Source organism: Poecilia reticulata, chromosome 8 (assembly GCF_904066995.2).
Source record: "Poecilia reticulata chromosome 8, P_reticulata-male-v2, whole genome shotgun sequence".
In the NCBI taxonomy this organism is placed as follows: Eukaryota; Metazoa; Chordata; class Actinopteri; order Cyprinodontiformes; family Poeciliidae; genus Poecilia; species Poecilia reticulata.
This window is the reverse complement of record NC_088837.1, coordinates 327,501-347,863: the sequence shown is the minus strand read 5'-3', so window position 1 is coordinate 347,863 and position 20,363 is coordinate 327,501. Positions and strand designations below refer to the sequence as shown.

General features: G+C 39.6%; 2 protein-coding genes and 2 long non-coding RNA genes across 16 annotated transcripts in view; 2 read left to right on the top strand and 2 right to left on the bottom strand.

Annotated features, from left to right (window-relative positions):
* Nucleotides 1-20,363, top strand: part of LOC103468219 (uncharacterized) — a 352,500-nt gene that overhangs the window by 25,388 nt on the left and 306,749 nt on the right. The gene's annotated exons all lie outside the window — the stretch shown is intronic.
* Nucleotides 1-20,363, top strand: part of LOC145552412 (uncharacterized) — a 44,313-nt gene that overhangs the window by 16,103 nt on the left and 7,847 nt on the right. The window contains exon 3 of one of the 2 annotated variants that reach the window (XR_014088449.1): nucleotides 17,520-17,610. The exons of the other annotated variant lie outside the window; for it this stretch is intronic. This is a non-coding gene — a long non-coding RNA (uncharacterized LOC145552412). Of the gene's footprint in view, nucleotides 1-17,519; nucleotides 17,611-20,363 lie in introns of those variants that run through there. 2 annotated transcript variants of the gene reach the window in all.
* Nucleotides 2,409-7,692, bottom strand: hoxb2a (homeobox B2a). 2 transcript variants are annotated; one of them, XM_008415104.3, is made up of 2 exons: nucleotides 5,149-7,692; nucleotides 2,409-3,906 (listed from the first exon to the last, which is right to left on the bottom strand). In XM_008415104.3, the coding sequence occupies exons 1-2, from the start codon at nucleotides 5,624-5,626 to the stop codon at nucleotides 3,098-3,100; spliced, it is 1,287 nt and encodes a 428-aa protein (XP_008413326.1). In that variant the 5' UTR covers nucleotides 5,627-7,692; the 3' UTR covers nucleotides 2,409-3,097. The 2 variants fall into 2 exon arrangements, with proteins under 2 accessions (XP_008413326.1, XP_008413327.1); XM_008415105.3 differs by having other exon boundaries at nucleotides 2,409-3,903; nucleotides 5,149-7,690.
* Nucleotides 8,952-20,363, bottom strand: part of hoxb3a (homeobox B3a) — a 69,912-nt gene continuing 58,500 nt past the window's right edge. For 9 of the 11 annotated variants that reach the window (XM_081609554.1, XM_081609553.1, XM_081609549.1 and 6 more), the window contains 2 exons: nucleotides 14,931-15,619; nucleotides 8,952-12,182 (listed from right to left, as the gene is read on the bottom strand). In XM_081609554.1, coding sequence (XP_081465680.1) covers nucleotides 11,326-12,182; nucleotides 14,931-15,498 — 1,425 coding nt within the window. In that variant the 5' untranslated portion in view covers nucleotides 15,499-15,619 and the 3' untranslated portion in view covers nucleotides 8,952-11,325. Of the gene's footprint in view, nucleotides 12,183-14,930; nucleotides 15,620-18,540; nucleotides 19,123-19,155; nucleotides 19,521-20,363 lie in introns of those variants that run through there. The other 2 variants (XM_008415112.3, XM_008415111.3) reach the window with 2 other exon arrangements.

Below are 20,363 nucleotides of genomic sequence, written 5' to 3'. Positions count from 1 at the left end.
CCAAACAATATTTTACATATGTTCAGTAGTAGTAGAAGTTGTAGTTGCTCAGATATGAACAACTACAACTAGATATGAAATTTACAGATACCATATTAAAATTCCAATTATAGAAATATGATAAGAATTAAAACAGAGCTTCTCATTAACCTGGTTAGCAAGAAACTGTTTTTCCTTAAAACTGTTGTTACTTTTTAAAAATAACATCAAAAGCTTGTAATAGATCAGGCTTTTGTTGGTATTATGACATATTATTTAAAACTTTTCAAAAGTAAAAATGAAATAACCTGCTGAACATGTCACACATTATTTTCCTATTTTCAACTTTAAAATTACCTGCATCTAAAAATAAATCCTCTGAGAGTTTTGGATTTTCATCAACTAAATTATGAAAATCATTTAGTTAATGAACTAAATGATGACTTTCATCATTTAGTTTATGATTTTCAACTAAATGAAAACAGGCATTTCATATCTTATATGCTTAACCGTGTTCAAACAGTCATCAGTCGTCAAAATACAAAATGTATTCAGCAGTAAGGATCAAAAGCATCATAGATCTCTCTTCTTCACACACAAGCAGCATATTACACTCTCCATCAGTATAGATGCAACATCTTCGGCCAAGTAATGTTATAGTTAATGTTGAGAAAATATTTTACAGAGCTATGTTATCCAAAAGGCTAGAACTCCAGAATGACTTGTCATGCTGTCAGGCTCCATTCTTACAGCTTGAGAGACTCATAAGAATATTATTTTTATTTATATTCCTCTTTATAGCATGCATACCACTAATTTAATGCTGTATCCTTTCCAATTTTTGTATCTTCATTATAGGTTCCAAATTCATAATTCTAGGCAAATATGTTTATTATCTTTATTAGATAATATTAAAGAATATTAAAGAAAAAGTACTTTTTTCTGAATGCTATTCTGATCTGCATTTTGTCAGAAATACAATAAAAAACAATTTGCTCTTGATTATTTGATGACATATTTTGCATCATGAAGCAGCTCACTCTCTACACAGTTTGCACAGTTGCAAAAACCAAGAAACACTTGTAATTTGCTGTAACAGAAAACATTAGAATTAATCTTTGCAGTTTATTGAATTCATTATTGATTTCATAGTGATTCACTAAACTTAACTCGGATCTTTCATACATTTATGAGAAATGCCATCAAAAAAAGCTTACTAAGCTTTTTCTAAAGTTAATGAAGATGCAATGTTTAAAGAAAATTGTTCTACATTATCAGTGCTTATGCAATATAATGGCATATTATTTACCTATCTGTCTTTAGTGCTGTATTATTATTATTATTATTATTATTATTATTATTATTATTATTATTTGTAGTAGTAGTAGTAGAGTTATTATCATGTGAAGCAGCATTCATGCATTTTGGCCTAGAGACAAAAACACAAGCACACTGTGCCTGTCAGTGGGGGCCAGTTATCCTGTAATGGCTGCCACTGCTCATTGTTCACGGTCTTCTTTGTTTTCAGCGCCATTTTGACTGTGCAGTAGGAGCAGCAGCTAGTTAACATCATTTCCGCACACATACATGGCAGAAAGCTATAGCCATGCTAACCCTTATTTAGCTTCTTATTCACCACCAGCAGAATACGACACCCAGCAAAGCAAAAACCCAGCAGTTCATTAAGCCTAAAATGAAAATAAATGAACTTTTTTGCCCACACACAGGTAACAGAGAAGCTTTGCTGTGTTTAATCTCTGTGGGTCTGTCTGCCGTTTGCTGGAAACCATCTGCACAGTGATAGTGTCTGCTGGTAGAGAGCTGCTGTGTTGATTTAAAAAAAAAATTTTTTTGGTGGTAGTGGTGGGCGGGGTTTTACCGTGACAGACCATTATTTGATAATAAAAAAAAAAAAGAAAAAAAAAAACAACGGGAAAGATAAAACTAACGAAACATCCCATTTTCCAGAAATGTTTTGCGGTAAAATTACACAGTCCCAAGAATTTCATAAGACTAAATGTAGTATTTTCAGTGAAAGGAAGGCATCAATTAAATTATTTGCATATTTACTATTATAACTGTGTGGTTAAATTATTTATTAAAATAAAAATATTAAAATAGTTATATTAAAATATTTGTTTTAATTATGATTTTAAAAAAATCAGGTGGACATGTACTTTAATAGAGTCATGAATGGCAATGTATTCAATTTTCCACGTATTTTGTTCTTAATGCCTTAATTATTTGCTGTTTGAACTCAAAGAATAAATATATAACATGTAAAACACATAAGATGGACGCTGAATAAAATAAAATTAATAATGATGCTACGTAAAATGTAATTAATATAAATGCAGATATATTTAAATGTCAACCCCAAACACTCGTAGCAAACCCCCGGATACTGAACAAAATCATGAAGCACGCTGTGAATGTCTATATTTTTATTCTTTATTATTATCCCACTATGAAAATATTTGTACAATAAATAATTTAGATTTTCACTATTAAAGAATCTTAATAAATTAACTAATGTCTACATGTCGGCTCCACAGCAGGGCTTCTCCGCTTAGAGTGACAACTTTTGTCAATTTAGAGATATTTTCTCCAAAGCAGTCCTGCCATCCGAATCAAGTCTCTGTGACCAGTTCCTGAGTTTTTTTTAATCCACGAAGCTGAACCCCTAGCAGACAAGAAAAAACAAACAAACAAACAAACAAAAAAATCTCATCGATTAGAAGAAGCCAAACTTTCATCTTACAAAAACTAAAAACAACCTGAAATTTCACGTCTCATTAAGGGGAAAAATCTAGCCGAAAAAACAACGCGAAGCTTTGCAATTACAAAAAAAAGAAGAAAAAAAGAAAAAAAAAGAAAATGAAATTTGCTGATTCTTAAAGCACAAATGCCAAACTGAAATAATAGCGAAAATGAATTTTAGCTGAGAAAAGAGTAACATTTTCATTCATAAACCTGACAGGAATTTTGCCGAGACGGTTCTTTAACGACAGTCCTGTTGGATGTTTTTCTGCTGATTGTTCATCCACAAAGGTCGCTTCTACCCTGGTGTGTTTGATGTTTTTATGATATTCCTCTTGTTGAACCGTTACCACTACCTTCAGAAGTTGAGGTGTTGTAAATCTATGGTGCACAGGGTGCTAGTGAACAAGTCGAAATCCTCTTCGGAAAAATCCACCGGACTATCCAGGGAGCTTTGCAGGCTGGGAGACAAGCAGGCGTCCTCGGTAAAAAGAGTCAGGTCGGATAGCGCGGTGGATGATGATGAGGACGAGGGCGCGTGAGATTCAGATGGAGCGATGGATAAATTCCGGTGGTCCAAAAAAGACGGCTCGGCTCCCGGTGCAGTCCCAGCCCCGCTGTGGGGCCTCAGACCAGTGCTGTCAGTTGAGATCGTCTGGGAGCGCAGAGCCGCAGCAGAGTCCGTTGAGCCAGATGTCCCTGGCTGCTGCTGACTCGCACGGCCTGTGTCCTCCTGCGTGGGTTGTGCATTGTTTCCGTTGTCAGTGGTGCCATAGGCGCCGGGAATAGCAGTCAAAAGCGCACCGCTCCCCTGTTCGCTCTCTGTTGTGCTTTCCTCCGACGCTTCCAGCGGTTGACTGGAGTACGGGGACGACGCATCGGCCCCGTCAAGCGGCTCATATCCGCTGGAACACGGACTTCCTCCACCTCCATCCCGATGGTGCGTGGTCTGTCGCTTGTGTTTCATCCTACGATTCTGAAACCAAACTTTGACCTGTCGCTCTGTAAGATCTAAAAGAGCGGCGATTTCCACTCTCCTCGGCCGACATAAGTACTTGTTAAAGTGAAATTCCTTTTCCAGCTCCAAAAGCTGCGTGTTGGTGTAGGCGGTGCGCAGCCGACGGGACCCAGCTCCTCCGACATCCAGGCCAACCAGGCTGGAGTCTGCTAGGAACAAAAGAGAAAATTAAATTTTATATATATATATATATATATATATATATATATATATATATATATATATATATATATATATATATATATATATATATGTGTGTGTTTGTGTGTGTACTTGTGTTTTGTAACTGACTAAAATGCAGTCCTGCTATATTCATTCGTATAGCATGAGGCAGCACATTTTATTATATTTAATTGCAATACATTCTAAATTGATTGCAATGAAATATGAAATCAAAAATGCCTTTACACGTAGTTACGTTTTCAGTGACATGACAAAGGATCGAGAAAAAAAGAATGAGAGAAAAGAAAGAAGGAAAGAAAGAAAGAAGGAAACACTAGCATGCACGTGTTCTTCCTCATGTAAATGTACTAAGGATGGAACTTCAACTCGGAGACAAGAACGAATGGAAATGATGCGATTTAGATTAGAACTAAGTGCGATTGTTCCAAAGCCTGGACAACTAGTGCTTTTTAGTGAGATCAGGAAACAGCTCAGGCTGGAAGTGGAATGAAGAGAGGAAAACGAGAAGTTCATATTTAATTTTTTTTTCATATTTAGGGATGCAAACAGACAAACAAACATAAGGACATGAAATGCGATGAATGTCAACGACAGAAATAGGAATGATTGTCGAGGTGTTCCAGTGTGGCCGCAGCACTAAGTGTTCCCCAACCCCCGCTCACCACACTCTGTCATTCCCCCGCCTTATTATTTTTCTAACGCCATCCAATATGGCGCCCATTTTAATACTGCCTTGAATACTATCACTCCACACTGACCAGAAAGGCAGTATTTATAAAAGACAATATTTATAAAACAAGTCAGCAGCTTTCATATGCGGTGTCATGTAAAGGAAACACATTTCTTTTCTCGTCTTCAGAATATCACACTGCACTAAGTTGAATCAATGCAGCTGCCTTGCACATTCTACTTCACTGAGCAAGAAGTATTTAGATCATGTGGATGAAGCTCTAATATGCAAAGCATTGCAGCATAATGCAGTCGTCTGGATATGGCTTTCCTTTTCATGCACCTTATAGAACTGAGCAACGCGCACGCGCGCTAACATACACATGCACTGATCGCAAAAAAAGAGACAATGGCAGCCATGCACTGGGTAAAAACTGGTCAGTGATATTCGGAAATGAATGTGAGCGCATGCAAACAGAAAATTGCATCTCATGATCCACATTTCAGCACCACGGGTCCATGCGCCATAGCATACCGACCTGTGGGTGACTCAATGCCCGCGGAAGCGTACCCAGAGGCGTTTGGTGAAGGATAGGATGATGTCGGTGAGATGATGGATCCACCCCCGCTGGAGCTGATTCCAGGCTTGGGACATTTCTTGGATGACTTCTTCTCTTTCATCCAGGGAAACTCGTGAGCCAGCGGACCAGCCGGGGTAGCCGGTGCAGGGGCCTGGCCAGGTGGGCATGGCTGCTGTACGCCGCGGTGATGGGTCTGGTGGTCATTTGTAGCAGAGCTTCTCCGGGTTTGCTGACTCCCAGAAGCTGGTTTCGGCTGGGTGGCTGTGCAAGGGCTAAAGCTGGGGATGGTGTGCTCGAAGGGAGGCGGAATTACTGTCGACTCCTTGATTGATGAAGTTTGAAATGACTCCAGGACGGCGGGGAAGGACGTCAAGCACTCTGCTAGGGACGGCTGGCTGTTGATAAACCCGATCTCCCTCTCAAATTCAAAATTCATAGCTTCCTCAGACTAGTGCCCCCCCTAAACGACGAGAGCCCAGAATAATCCCTTTCCCGAAATAAAATAATAATAATAATAAAACCCTCATAGGCCTATACGCACGCGTGCACATGCACATCACAAAACATGGCTGATTATGAAAATAAATAATACTTGATTTAAAAAAAGACGCAGCTCCATAGGCTTCTGATCGTAGTGGCGTAAATGCGGTGGCTATATCATAATTGTGTATATTGGTTATAATAGTAGCGTATGGGGACCTGGGTAGGCTAAACTGAACAACTATGGGACGAAATTGCAGCCAATTCCTGGTCATGTGACCCAGATCAGCCAATCGGTGGTTCGGGCCTGGCGGCTGTGATGTCTGTGTGAAGCATTATTATTATTTTTCATGAAGCGCTGAGGCAAAGCGAGCCTATCTGCCATTGTTCTGTCCTAACGGGGGTAAAAAAGCAACGAGGCCGCTTGCCATGTGCGCTGTGTGGGCAGCAGCTAGGCGGATCTTGGCCGGTGGAACCCTCTAACAATAGAACTGTGCACATGCGAGCTCCAGGGTGATGTAATAGCAATTAACAGTAGGTTAACGTAGGGAGTCGATACCATTTACAACATGATTTCTCAGTGAAAAAAAACAGAGAAAACAACTGCTCTCATTAATCTTAAAAAGTGTGACGAAGGCTGAAAATGGACAGTTTATGCAGCAGAAATCTGGACAGGGTTTTAGATGCTGCAGCAGCTCACGAGGAGAGGGCATGAAGGATCTGCTCACAGAGATGATGTTGGATAATCTAACGCTTCAGAACAGACAGTTTTAGATTTTAAAAGATGCAGATTGGGGAACACGTTCCTGTGTAAGTGTCCGATTTATCCCATTTAACACAAATATCTGCGTGTCCATTATAAATAGACGGAGAGTGAGTGCGTGTGTGTGTAGCCGCAATGAAGATAGATTGTGGGAAAACTGAAAGGCAACCTAAATATTGTCTCAAACTAAAATATCATCTTTTCACAGGCTCCAAAATCCCTCTTGCGCTTCACCCTCGTTCCTTTCTCTCCCCCGTGTTCGTGTGTCTGTTCAAAATGTTCGGGGTGTTTACGCACAGAGAGCGAGTTCAGAGCGAGGTCGCTCCAGTAGCGGGAGAATAAAGAGCGGGTCTCTGTTCCTCCCGCTTATAAAACGTAATAAGAGACCCACAGCTATTAATATTATACTAACTGTAAGTGAGATCGCGCTGAGTTGCCCTCGGACTCGACGGGACGTACATGTAGATATTTATAAAGATTAACTGGAGAGCTGAGCAGAGGATATTTCGGGGAGGGTCAGAAGAGCCCCGGGTGGAGAAAAGAGTGGTGATCAATCTTTCTCTCCTTGAGAGAGGCTGACAGCAGTCTCTCTCCTCCTAAATGAGGAGAAAACTTCCAGCCCCGCTGTCTCTGTCTCTGCGCTTCAGGGCCACAGTGTGATCTGGTTTCATGTATTTATTGTTACTAATATTACTTCATCAGCAGCCCGGACAAACGGCACAGAGACCGTTCAGACAAATCTCTATTTAGCCGGTTAACTTTCCGTACTTTTTGTCATGTCTTCTCTTTGCCCCCTCCCCTACCACCCCTCAAAAAAGCGAAGATGCAGCAATGTGTGTGGGAGTGAGGGGCATTGAGTGGAGCAGAAAGGACAGGCAGTGAGTGGGCAGAACAGGCGGCAGCAGGGACACACACCGAGCAGAAGCTGACTCATTTAGAGCTCTGGCTGAGTTGAAGCATCACGGCTAAACGCTTCTTGCGCACTTCACTTCGTCTTTTAACAACAAATAAAAATGTCTAAACTTAATTTATTTGGGAGACCACAGGAGCTTGTTAGCGGAGCTGCAGAGTGGATTTCTGTCCCCAATGACAAATATGGAAAGGGCGCATGACACTACTGAGGAAAAGCATTTGTAAACTTAGTTTTTTTAATTTATTTATTTATTTATTTTTGTCGATAGATTTTTTTCCAGAATGATTACAAACATTTAGACTTTAATTCTTCTAGAACAACAGATGATACTACTACTACTACTACTACTACTAATAATAATAATAATAATAATAATAATTAGTAGTTATTTATTTATTTAATAACTACAAGCATTAGGTGGGAGTGCTGTTTTCGAATAACAAATTGAACTATACCAAAAACAAACCTTACATGCCTTGACAGTAGGTTTTATTGTTCGGTTTTTCCTACTTTAAATCGATAATGAAATCAAACTGGTGATCACACTTTAGTGTTTTGACAAATTACCCAGTTCAGCATGCTGAAGCTGAGTTTAGAAAATTGCATTTTTAATGTATGAGTAGCAGACCGGACTCCTTGTTCGCCGATTAAAGCGTCTTGCAGCTCCAGCCCCTCTGTTCCCAGCAGTGTGTGAGCTGAGGAGAGACTCGGCTCTCCATCTGGTTTTACGAGGCAATAAATTAGAGCCAATCTCTTCTTATTGGTGTTTTTATTGTCTGTTAGTCCAGAGGAGATGTAAAGGGAAGCATAGTCATTATTTATGGGATTTTGATTTACGTCCTAAGTTTTTATGCCGGTCTCAGGCTTCTGAACACGTGATAAGGAAAAAAAACATGGCCAAAGGGGTTGGAGTGAGAAATCACGTGGCTTGGAGGAGTGGGCCTCAAGTCTTTTCTTGTGTGGGTGAGAGAGACAGAAGAGAGGATATAAACAAATCACATGGCCCTAAGTTAGCTGTAAGATGCCTGTCTGAGTTAGCCTGCAAGACCAAGGAACACCCTCCACACATTTTCTATAGAATAACAGAGCAGGAAGCGGGAGAACCTGGAAGGTTGTCAACCACAGATACCACAAATAACATAAGTCCCACTAAACTGCTGATTGAGAAGCACTGAGTTTACCAAAACTTTATCAATGTTTACTTAACGTCTTCTTACACTTTAAAGAGGCAAATCTGAACTTTTATTTTACTAACTCCCTTTTCCTGCTTTGCAGTGCTCTGAAAAACATGCTAAAAAACTTTTGCAGAAGATTTTACTCTTGTTACACATACTCTCACTTTGAGGCATGCATTTACCTTTAAATTGGATTAGGTTCCACCATATAGTTGTAGATTTTACCAGTATGAATTCACGTATATGGTACATTTGCAGTTCAGTAAAAAGTGCTTGTATGTTGCCTTAGCAGTTGGGGTTTGGCAGTTTCTTAAGAACACACCACTTGTTTGAACGTCATTGGTGTTCTGATATGCTAATGATTATATAATCAGCTTAATGAATCAATAGTTTATTTTTTTTTACCTAGCTTAAAAAATATTGACCGCTCTGTGTAACATAAAATTTTATTAAAGAATTGTTTGACAGACAACTTTATCAACAGTGAAATAAAAATAAAAACTACAAAGGACAGAAAAATGTTTCCTCCAAAAGGAATTTTTTGTCTTTCCTGCTAATAGGTTGTTTCTATTTTCAGACTATGGGTGGATATCCAAACCCAACACTCGTCTTTCCCTGTACAAGCCAAGACATTTATGTACAAGGATAATAACATAAAAAGCGTAATAGTAACAAAAACTACCTATTTTCTTCTAAAATACAAGAACTGAAATTGTAACTTCAGTACATGGACAAGAGGAAACACAATGTTGCTTTTTATTACAGGTAAATACTAAAAAAGTACAGGATTTTCTTCCTCAATATAAATACACAAAGGATAAATAATATTATTACAAAACGAAACTCTTTTTAAACTGGCTATAACAAATAAATATTTATATGTGAATGTTCAATTGAACACACATTAGCGACAGACGCTTTGATTGGACGGCTTTCCGTCTTCAAAATAAGATTTTATCTATTTTTTTTACCGTTAACCATCAAAATGTAAACTCTAAGTGCAACAATGATGCCCAGCTGTAAAACAACATTTGAGTAAATCTTGAGCTTTTAAAAACAACTTGATGGATTTATTTCCTGATTATCAGTGAGTGTGGATCGCTCAACCACTCCACAGTGCCCAGTCACTGGAGACACCGAGTTAAACAGTTGGAAGTGTCTGACATGTATTTTCTAAAATCTACTCACTGACAGTTGAAAAAATAAATCCAGTTGTTTTAAAAATAAGTTTTACACATATGCTCAGAAATGTGGGACACGCATTTTTTTGTTCAAATATATACCCTGTTTCCATGTTAAAAGTCAAGACATGTGGGAACAAAATAAAACAAGAGGAAATGGGGTTTCACATTGGTATCCACCAAAGTATGTTGTGGGATGGGAGTTTGTGGGTGAGGTGGGTAATGTCAATGACTTTTTAAAAGCATAAATAAATAGTTCTCTCCACTCTTCTTTTTTACCCTGTCTCAATGGTGTGCTAAGTAAGGACACTAGAATTGTAGATTCTGTGCCCTCTTGTATTTGTCTAGAGATGTCAGCAGCTGGAAAACTGCTTCTGGACATGTGTCAGTGAGAGGAAGTTAGCTTAGTGTTGCTGTGTGTGTATGCTGACATGACTGTATCAAAAGGTAGTTTAGAACAAAAGTGTGCCTGTTCGAGCTAGTTCTCATCTTTAACCCTGTTACAGTGATAGGATGATGAATATGCATGTGTGCATATGTGGTTGTGTGTGCTGGGAATGTCGAGTTGGGTGGGGGAAGCAGGTGAGATTGGGTTAGTAATGATTGGGTCTAGACAGACAGAGATGGGTACTGCAGGGGGAAAAGACAGTGACTGGAAAGTTGCCCAGTGGTTGTGATGTGCTTCATAAAACAAGAGGCTCAAAGGAAGCTCTGTGCTGCCAGCTTGAGCCATATATTTTTCTCTGCCTCATGTTCTAACTGATGGAGAGACAGATCCCAACACATAGCTCAGCTCTGCTGACAACAACATATGTTGCCTGCAGGGGAGAGAAGTCAGCATAATAAATCTAACCACCTCATTAACAGCTCATTAAAATCTCAACCATTTCATCTACCAGACAAGAGAGCTGTGTGTATATATGTTTCTTAGGGGGATATTTTGCCATTAAAGGAAAATTTGAAACCATGCTGTACCTCTTAAAGGGTCATTATAGGCTTTTTTAAACTCCATGCTAACTATACTATTGTTGCAATTTGATACAAATATCTACTAGTGCCTAGCATAAATCTATGAACATGGATGTTTATTTATACACTCAACATAACTGACTGAAATATTGAAATATTTCTTGCAATGGTAAAAGCTCATTCTTAAGAGGTAGGATAATATATAAAAAAATTTTAATTCAATACTGAATATGAAGCCAGATGACATAATAAACACTATAGGTTTTGTTTCCCAATTTACTGTAAAAAATTATGAGGTTCCAATTGTCACAGTGATGTTCAGCCAAAGCTTAGTTAAATCTCTGATTTTTTTTTACCTTTAGTTTTCTGTTTCTAAAATAAAACAAACAGTTCTTTCAAAAACAATAAAGAATGTTTCTCCTTAATCTAACAGATTTGATGTTGTAATGAAGGTAGTGGCATTTAACACTGTTTCTTGCATGTCAGGGCATTTCACAAACCACTGGATGGCACCTTTCTGTCCTGCTTCACCCCTCCCATTGTCCCACTGCAATGGTGTAGTCCCCACATTTTGGTTTGTCTCTTAGTGAGTCACGACATGTTATATTTTCTGTTATTTTCTAATTCCTACATTGTCATTTTGTTCCAAACTTGCTACAGGTGGGTGAGTTTGGGTGCTTCTTGGATTCTGCCCTGAGTTGAGGTGTGGTGTGCTGACAGCTCGGTGTAAGTTGGGTGTGCGGGTGGGTCACAGGGACCCTGAGGGCCCCCTCCACCCACATGGTGCTGGTTGGTAGTTGACATGGGTCCTGCGCCATTGTAGTCTATGGTTTGGTGGTGGGGCGGCGTAGGGCCCAGGTGGTTTAGGCCATACATGGAGGGCCCAGAGCCAGCCATGGGCTCCACATAGCTGCCACCCCCAACGTAGACTGGGCTGGCCTGCATGTTTGTTGGCGTCCCATAGCCAGCATTGTTGGCCTGTACTAGGCTGTGGTGGGGATCACCATAGTCTGGATCTGGGGCACCATATTTCTGAGGAGGGCAGCCCTTCATAGGAACATTGGAATAGGCAGTGGACATAGAATAAGACACTCCCTGGTGGAGCTTTCCAAAGGATGGTGAGGAGGGGGTCTCATAAGTAGGAACCCCTCCTCCCCCTCCCATTGGATGCATTGAGTTCAGGAAGCTGGCAGAGGACTGCATGGTGAGAGGAGGAGAACCTGCCGGAGATGGTCCTCCAGAGCTGGAGCTCAAGCCCTTGGACTTCTGGTCCTTCTTGTACTTCATGCGCCGATTCTGGAACCAGATCTTAATCTGGCGTTCTGACAAATTGAGCAGGTTTGCCATCTCCACACGCCTGGGTCGGCACAGGTACCTGTTGAAGTGGAACTCCTTCTCCAGCTCAACCAGCTGAGCGCTGGTGTACGCTGTACGGGCGCGCTTGGATGATGCAGACGAACCTCCAGAAGGACTCTTCTCCCCACTGCTGCCGCTCTCAGTACCCCCTGATGCTACAGAAAGAAAAACATATTAAACTCATGGGGCTGGTCTGAGAAGTGTAAAATCACATTAAAAACAGTTCATTAACATTTTGAAAATAAAGCAGATATATGTATTATCAGGGGGAGGGCTATATATATAAAAGAAGCAAATTCAATGGATTATAAAATGTAATAGTTAAAAAAAATTAAGAGTGTGTAAATGTAAAGATAATAGAATAAATCCAGGCTGCATGCCAGAGGAAATTGGAAGCATCCAGAGTCTTAATAAAGCAGAGGGGGGTCTGGGCAGGCGGCCTGAATTAACCCTTCATATTAGTTGTCAACACTTCATAACAGTGACAGTTATTAAAAGATGAAAGCGCTGGTGCTGGCAGAGAACACCTAAATTGCATCTTGGCTGGAGAGACAAACCCCCTCAGCAACAGCAGCTGCAGCAAAGGGAACTGGAACACTTAGGTGGACTCGACAAAAAAAAAAATCTAAACTCTGTTTCAGGTAACTCGTGTAACTCAAACTATTGTTTGTTGTTAGTCTCTGTGTTCCATGTTGTAAAATTGCCTTCTGTTTGAACTGAAAGATAATTATTCTGAAGTCATCAATCTAAAGTCCTGTGACTAACTGCTTCACACGGAACATAGATCTACTGAAAAGATTTAGTGAGGATTTGTCATTTGCTCTCATTCATCAGTCCTGTAAACAGTGTTTTACTAAAAAATTAAAATTAACTTACTTAAAAGAAATATTTATTAAGGACCTTTCTGCACGAGTACTTTGCAATCTAAAATTCAAGATGTTCCAACAAAAGACGTGTAGTTGAGTTCTACAATCAAATTCTGTTGAGTAAATGTAAAAAGTACAATATGGCATTTAACATTACTGGTAAATTTAACTGGACTGTTTAAAATATTCTTACTGATGCCATTTGAAAATGAGGATTTGGAATGATAATATTGCTAAAACATTAAAGCAAAAGGTAAGATTCAAGCAGAAAGAAGCAAATCATCTAAGTGAGTTTATGTTTTTATGAATATTTCAGTATTTTGGCTACTTTTATTTTATAAACTCATCATTTAGTTTCATTCTGATTTTGCCATTCAGGTGGTTGTTTCAGTTTGAAAGGTATACTCTATAAACCTACAGAGAATAAAAATGATACACATATAGAAATAGGATCTCAGTTCATGCTTTGTTACTTCCTATGAAACCTATTCCTGCCTGTCGACTCTGAATTGACTGCATAGTTTATTAAAACCAATAGACAGAATAAACTGTCTCAGCAGTCATGATGCAACAGTATTTTCAACATAAGTCATTTTTAAGGGGAATAAACATATTTTTATTATGTAATTTAGTTTTTGCGCTGGTCATTAACAATTTAAGTTTTAAACATTTTCAGTCACTTCATATTATTTCCCTTTGATAAGGTCTTGCATTTCAAATTCCAGATATTTTATATTTCTGTAAAACAAAAAAATGAGTCTTACATTGCCTTCACTAATATATCTTTATTCAGTGACCATTGTTGGAGGTGAAAAACAAAGACAAAAAACAAGAACAAACTCAACAACAAAACTTTTTGTTTTAACTTTTCTCTCCAAATAATCACCAAATAGATGCATTTTATTAAGTAATCTATTCTGCTGCTGACCTGGACTGCAATGTTGCATCAAACATAAAAACATTAAAGTTTCTTTCGAGCAGCATTTTACTTAGCGGACATACATTGACCCCCACATACTGTAGTTGTATTTCTACTTTAATAACAGAACTATGTCTACTATAGAATTTTACACAACTGCCCACAGAAATTATATAAAAACTATTTGAAATGGTTATAGGCTAAGTAAAAATCGATTTATTTAACGTTTGTTTGGTCAAATAAATTAAGCTCCTCTGTGATACAAACAAAAGTCTCTAAAATGTTAAACTCTAATAAAAATAAAGAAAACTTTAACACAAGATCTGATTAACCAATGATCCCAACTTTCTGTAATTCACCATCAAAATAAATTAATTACAGCTAGATGATGTTCTTCATCTTATAACAAATGCAAAAACAAATGTCATGTAGCTGCTTAAATTATCCTCAAGATCTAATATTATTTATTATTTTGGACGACTGTACACTTGGCATAAACTCTTTTTCAGTAATTTTATGAAGTGGAACATTGTTTTTGCCAGTGTCCTTTGGTTAAAAGAAGGACATCAGATTACCTGGAAGGGGATGTCTAAGACAAAACTGCTTTACATGCATTTTTTAGCATTAACAATAACATGATTTGACAAGGGCTAACCCTAATCCTACCCCATAAATTTACACAGCACACAATTTGCTACATTATACTAGCATATACGTCCCACAGTAGCCTTACAGATAACACTCAACAGACAAAATCCTGCCAGATTAGTTTCATAGAGTCTGTCTGATAGAGGTTTCCATAGAAACTGTCAAGCAGAAACTCAATTTAGACAAGAAATTGTCTTAATTCTGTAGAGTTTTAACCTTGGTAAAAAGGTTGATAAGCAAGGTGTTGAAAGAGTGGAGTGGTGAGAGGGAAGATAAGAACAAGATAGAAGCCAAAAGGATTCTAATGAGTGTGGAAAGTTGGAACACAAATAAACAGATGAGTGACAGATATGAAGAAAGAAGTGATAAATAGCAGAAATAAGGTGAACTATGTTGTTTCTGTTACATTTACTTTGTTGGATCAGGCAAAGGAGAATGATAAAGACAGCGAAAAGTATAATCTGACACACCGTTGCCGGAGTTGTTGCTGGGTGAACAGTTTTTCTGCTTGGTTGTTTGCCGACACTCCTTCATCCAGGGAAAGATCTGCTTGGCTAGCGTTGGGTTGGGCGGCAGTGAAGAGGAGCTGGATGATGTAGAAGAAGATGTGGAGGAGGAAGAGTTTGATGACTTATTAGGGCCTGATTTAGAGACTGTAGAAGACCCAGCACTGCCCCCCGGCTGCTGAGTGGTGACATTACCATTGCTGGATTTGGGGGGCAGTGGAGGGGACACCTGGGAGGCTGGGTGGTGCTCAGGTGGCAAACTGGGCCGCATGCAGCTGCCATTCAGCTCCTTGGTCTTGGCTAGCTGCTGCTGCTGGTGGCCACTATTACTGCTTAGTGACTGCAAAGAGCAGGCGGAGCGTTGGTACGAATCCACATCCAGATGGGTTGGGGACTGGAAGGGAGGTTGATGGTGGGACACTGGGACCGGGGCATCGTAGCCCCCAAGGCCATTGGCTGCACCTTGCACCTGGTAGGTAGAGTAGCCACCAAAAAGCGTTGCGGAGTTTTCGTAGTATGTTGTCTTCTGCATTTCTGAGAGAGATGGCAGCGTCTTCTTTTGCTCCGGTCCTTAATGAAAACCACTGCCGGAAGACCATTTGGTACCGGGGGTCACGTGACGGTGTCTCTCCAACGGTCCCCTGCAACCTGACCTGAAAGGTTAGCAAAGACAGAATAAAGAAATGACAGAGTTAAATCCATCTTCCTCCAATAAAAGGCAGCATGACATGAATAGAAACCACTGCTTTTCTCTCCACATCACCTGACCCTCCCCCACCCTTTCTGAACCCAGTTCACAGCCAGCAGATGCTCTCGAGGAGGGGGCACGAAGAGGGCAAACTGTGTGTACGCTCTCTATCTGTACACACACACACACACACACACACACACACACACACACACACACACACACACACACACACACACACACACACACAGACAGACACTAATGTTTACTTTGAACAGAAATTTTACTCACTGGAGTCATTAGAATTTCAGCTTTAACTTATTCACAAATTGTATTATGGTTTTCTAGCATGGATACAGAAAAAACGTGTTGTTACCATTTATACATTACTCATTTTCATATTTTATCGTTTGATTATGTAATTCAGAAACATTGGCGATGCCTCCAAATTTAAAAATCAAATCCCAAATCCTCACTGGAATGTGTAAAAATTACCATATTAATTGTTATTTCTGTCTACATTATTTCTATTAAAAAGAACAGCACACTGAATCTAGAACGTTTCACTGAATGTAGAGCGTTAGCCTGTATGTACATTTTGTTTTATGACTGATGAAGGGAGCCTACTTCTGCCAACCCCGCCTGCCCGAGCCTGTCTGTGTTGGCCTTCAATGTGTGATTTACTGAATTCTGCCCGCGCCTCTGATTCCGCTCATCGTCACTCGCCGCGTTTGTTTCTGCACAAGCGAACGTTGCAGCCCAATAACAATCAAGATTTTTTTCGTCGATAATAGTTTCGTTTTTTATACCAGAGCAGGGGAGATGTGTAAGGGTAATTAAAACATGTATTATTCACAGATAATTTATTTTTCATGATTTTTATAATTGTATTTTATTTTCTTGTGCAGATAGTGAAAATACCGAGCGGTACCAAATTAAAAAAATGCATACATGTTAATTCACGCCCGGAAATGTTTTGTTTTGTTTTGTTTTGTTTTGTTTTGTTTTGTTTAGATAGATAGATAGATAGATAGATAGATAGATAGATAGATAGATAGATAGATAGATAGATAGATAGATAGATAGATAGATAGATAGATAGATAGATAGATAGATAGATAGATAGATAGATAGATAGATAGATAGATAGATAGATAGATAGATGTTGGTCTCAAATAATGTTTGAGGTGAAACAATAGCAGGATGAGCTCTCTGCGCTCATGGCTGAAAAGGCCGTAATATACAGAAGTTGCTCGTCAAGCGGGACAGAGCAGCTGGCATTCATTACTTCCCATGAGATGAAACGTCTACAGGGGAAATGATAAAGCAAAGAGGCTCAACAACTCAGTCAGGGCATTTCCGTAATTTTTCTTCTTTGTTTTTGAGATTTCATGTGTTTTAAGTGATTTAATTATACAATAATAAGTATGTAACAATCATGAAATGATAATAATAATAATAATAATAACTATTATTAAACGTATGTACTGTAACTTTATATATATATATATATATATATATATATATATATATATATATATATATATATATATATATATATATATATATATATATATATATATATACTGCACTACTTATTTATCAAACAAAAATTAACAAATTAAACTAACCCTAAACCCTGAGAATTTTCGGTATGAATAAGCATTTGACAAACTATGTCCTCGAAATTCCACATCGTGCTAAATGTCTCAAAAATCAAACCGGAGAAAGCCTGACTAAATCTAACATCGGTACGCTTTTGTAAAGCTATCAGCTGCCGTACCTAAAATATCTACTGTAATTATTGTAATTACTGTAATATTTTTCTTGAAATTAGGCTCATCTTTGTTTTCTTTCTTTTCCAGCCGTCCTCCAATTCTCAGTACATCACACATGTCAGCCATTTATCTTTCAAGCAGACAAGCTGGAATCCTAATTATTTACTCTGAGGAATAGTCCCTAGGAGAGAGAGAGAGGAGAAGAGAGGCAGAGAGAGGCCGTGGCAAACAGTGTGGGAGGAATATGTTATTAAATCATAACGGTGTTTCGCCATTAACGCGACACGTAATGCCTCTGCCCTTGGCATGTAGGACTACAGCTTAATACAATCACTAACTTTGCCAGACGTCTCCCTGAATAATCGACCTACAGGCTCCCGACAGCCTCCGAAACAACAACTGAAGAAAGAGAGGGAGGTAGAGAGGTGGAAGTCGGCCTTGGTGTCCAGTGTCTGTGTTTTATCCCGGGATATAAAATTACAAATGGCGCCTGCCACGAAGAGTCATGCAGGGTGGGAGACAGAAAGAGAATCCATTAACTTGGACAGTCCACGTAGCTTTTTCTTTACTCCATTAACAGAGACACAGGGGGACAGAGGGAGAACAAGAACACAAAACTGGCCTCATAAGTCATTATTGTTAAGAATTTAGATATATCCACAAAGCATTTATAAACGACTAAAGTCATATTGTTGGTAAAAAATAAAAATAAAAAATTAAATAACATAGGCTTATTTGCATGGTGATGATCACATTAATGCTGACGGACAAAGCATGAAGTGAGAACAGAAAAATGGTCGACATTGCTTTGCATAAATATATGGGTTAGGTCCACAAAATAAAAAGGAGAAGCAGACGGAGGGAAAAGGCAGAAGAGAGGAGGACAGAGATGGACGACCGAGTGAAGAAGGGGATTGCTAGGTCCAGCAGCTAAAAGCATTGTGAACTCTTCTTGAACCAGGATTCAAGTCATACGGCCCATAAATCACTGAGCGAGCCACCCGCCGCTCACAAAGCCAACAGCCGGGAAAGATAGCCTAAATTCAACTGCTAGATTTTCAGTTTGGCTTCACTTTATGTATGACGGACTGCCAGTGATGTATCTTACCTTCCTTAGCACCGGCAGTCCCGGTCCATTCCGGAACGGACACAGCCACGCCGCATCATACGTCCTCACAAAGATTCCATTTGATCAGTATCAGTAAAAAAATAATCGAATTAACTATATATCCTGTAGCTTTGCTGTCCTCATGCCTGTCTCCTCTCCCCAACTCGCGGCTTCTCCGGTGCAGGCTGCAAACTAGCGCAGCCTCTCGCCACAACAACACAGTCTCCTGGAGCAGCGGCAGCAGCACAACGCGTCAGGCGGATCGGGCACCCCGAGCGGCTGACAGGTGGGAGCGCCAACGGGCTTCGAGTCGTCAACGGGCGGTGAAGAGGATTTATAAACACTCGCAATTTGCAGGCTATGTTCGGGTTAGCTAGCCCATGAGCTGATCGAGCTTACCGGGAGCCTACTGCTGCCTGCTCGCGCCCCCCGCCCCCTCCACCGCCACCCTCCGCCCCGGCACCAGCGCTGTCTTCACCGCTTCGAGCTGATAACAATGGCCTCAAATTTCTCTCTTCTTAGCCTCTGTACAAGCAGCCAGCCAGCGTACCAGACAGTCAGTCAGTCAGCCAGTCAGTCAACCAGCAATACAACCTCTGAGAAACAGATTGTTACCCCATGGCATTTTGGGTGTTTATCCGCGTTCTTTATATTTTGTTCCACTCGTTCATCTCTTTGATCTTGAAGACTCTCCTTCTTTAAAGGTCCTTTTCTGGGTTTTACGGCGTCGGTCTCCCGTAGGCAGCAGGGATGTCTGCTGCACACTGCTAAGAGCATGAGCCAACACAGCCTTCAAACAGAGCTATTGCTCCTGATTCTTCATGCATTCTGATGTTTTATTTTTGTGTTAACAAAACGCGCGAATAGGCATCAACAACACTCAAGCTACGGACGGGACTTGGACGCATGGGCGCAATGACTCCCTCATCAAACGTCATTCGCAAATTATGCTAATGACCTGCATGGAAGGAATACACGCAGTTAGATGCTGACTCTCCAACCACACTTCCTTGCTCGGGTTACTTTCTTGTTGACACCATAACTTCTGATGACGTTTTACAATTTACACACGTTACAGCAGACAGTTATACAGTTGTGACTCTGGCACACGACTCGGAAATTAATAATTTTTACTTTCCCGTAGCATCTCTTAACAGCTGGTTTAAAACAAACTTTCCCCTGCCGCCACTCAGTCATGTTTCAAACTGGGTCAACACATAGGATTACCCGAGAACAATTACATAATAATAATATGATTTCATTCATTTTTATTACTGTAGTAGGCCCTGCTTCCACCCTACTATCAGAATCTCCTAGATCGCTTGGTGAGATTAGTATCAGTGCCCAATGACCTGGAAATATGTGGCACATGATGGTCTACTTTGTAACCTTTTAGTGTTATGATGATGAGTCACAAAGTTGTACTGAAAATAAAAATAGTGCTACCGTACCATAAATTATACATAAGCAATACAAGTAGAACGAGAAACGTAAAGTTAACACAATAATTGTGAAAAGTAAAGAAAAGTAATTTAAATTGTTCTTAAATCACCAGAACATTTAGGAATTCTTGGTCGTTTATCCTAAAACATTTTTCACGGCACAATATCCAATATATATCCAGATAATCTTCCTTCAAACTCGACTCAACAAACCAACAAACTGAAATTGTTCGTTCCAAGCATATGCGAAGATGGGGGAAGATGTATTTTAATATCACCCTGAAATTGTGATTTTACAAGAGAAAAAAACACGTTTGTATGGAGGTGAAGACGTTCAAACCGAACGAAAACAATAACGTATTCTGCAATCTTTTTTTCCCT

Coding starts and splice junctions, on each gene's coding strand:
- hoxb2a (XM_008415104.3), bottom strand. CDS start 5,626: ATGAATTTTGAATTTGAGAGGGAGATCGGGTTTATCAACAGCCAGCCG. Junction 3,907..5,148: donor GGGCATTGAGTCACCCACAG/GTCGGTATGCTA, acceptor TTTTGTTCCTAG/CAGACTCCAGCCTGGTTGGC.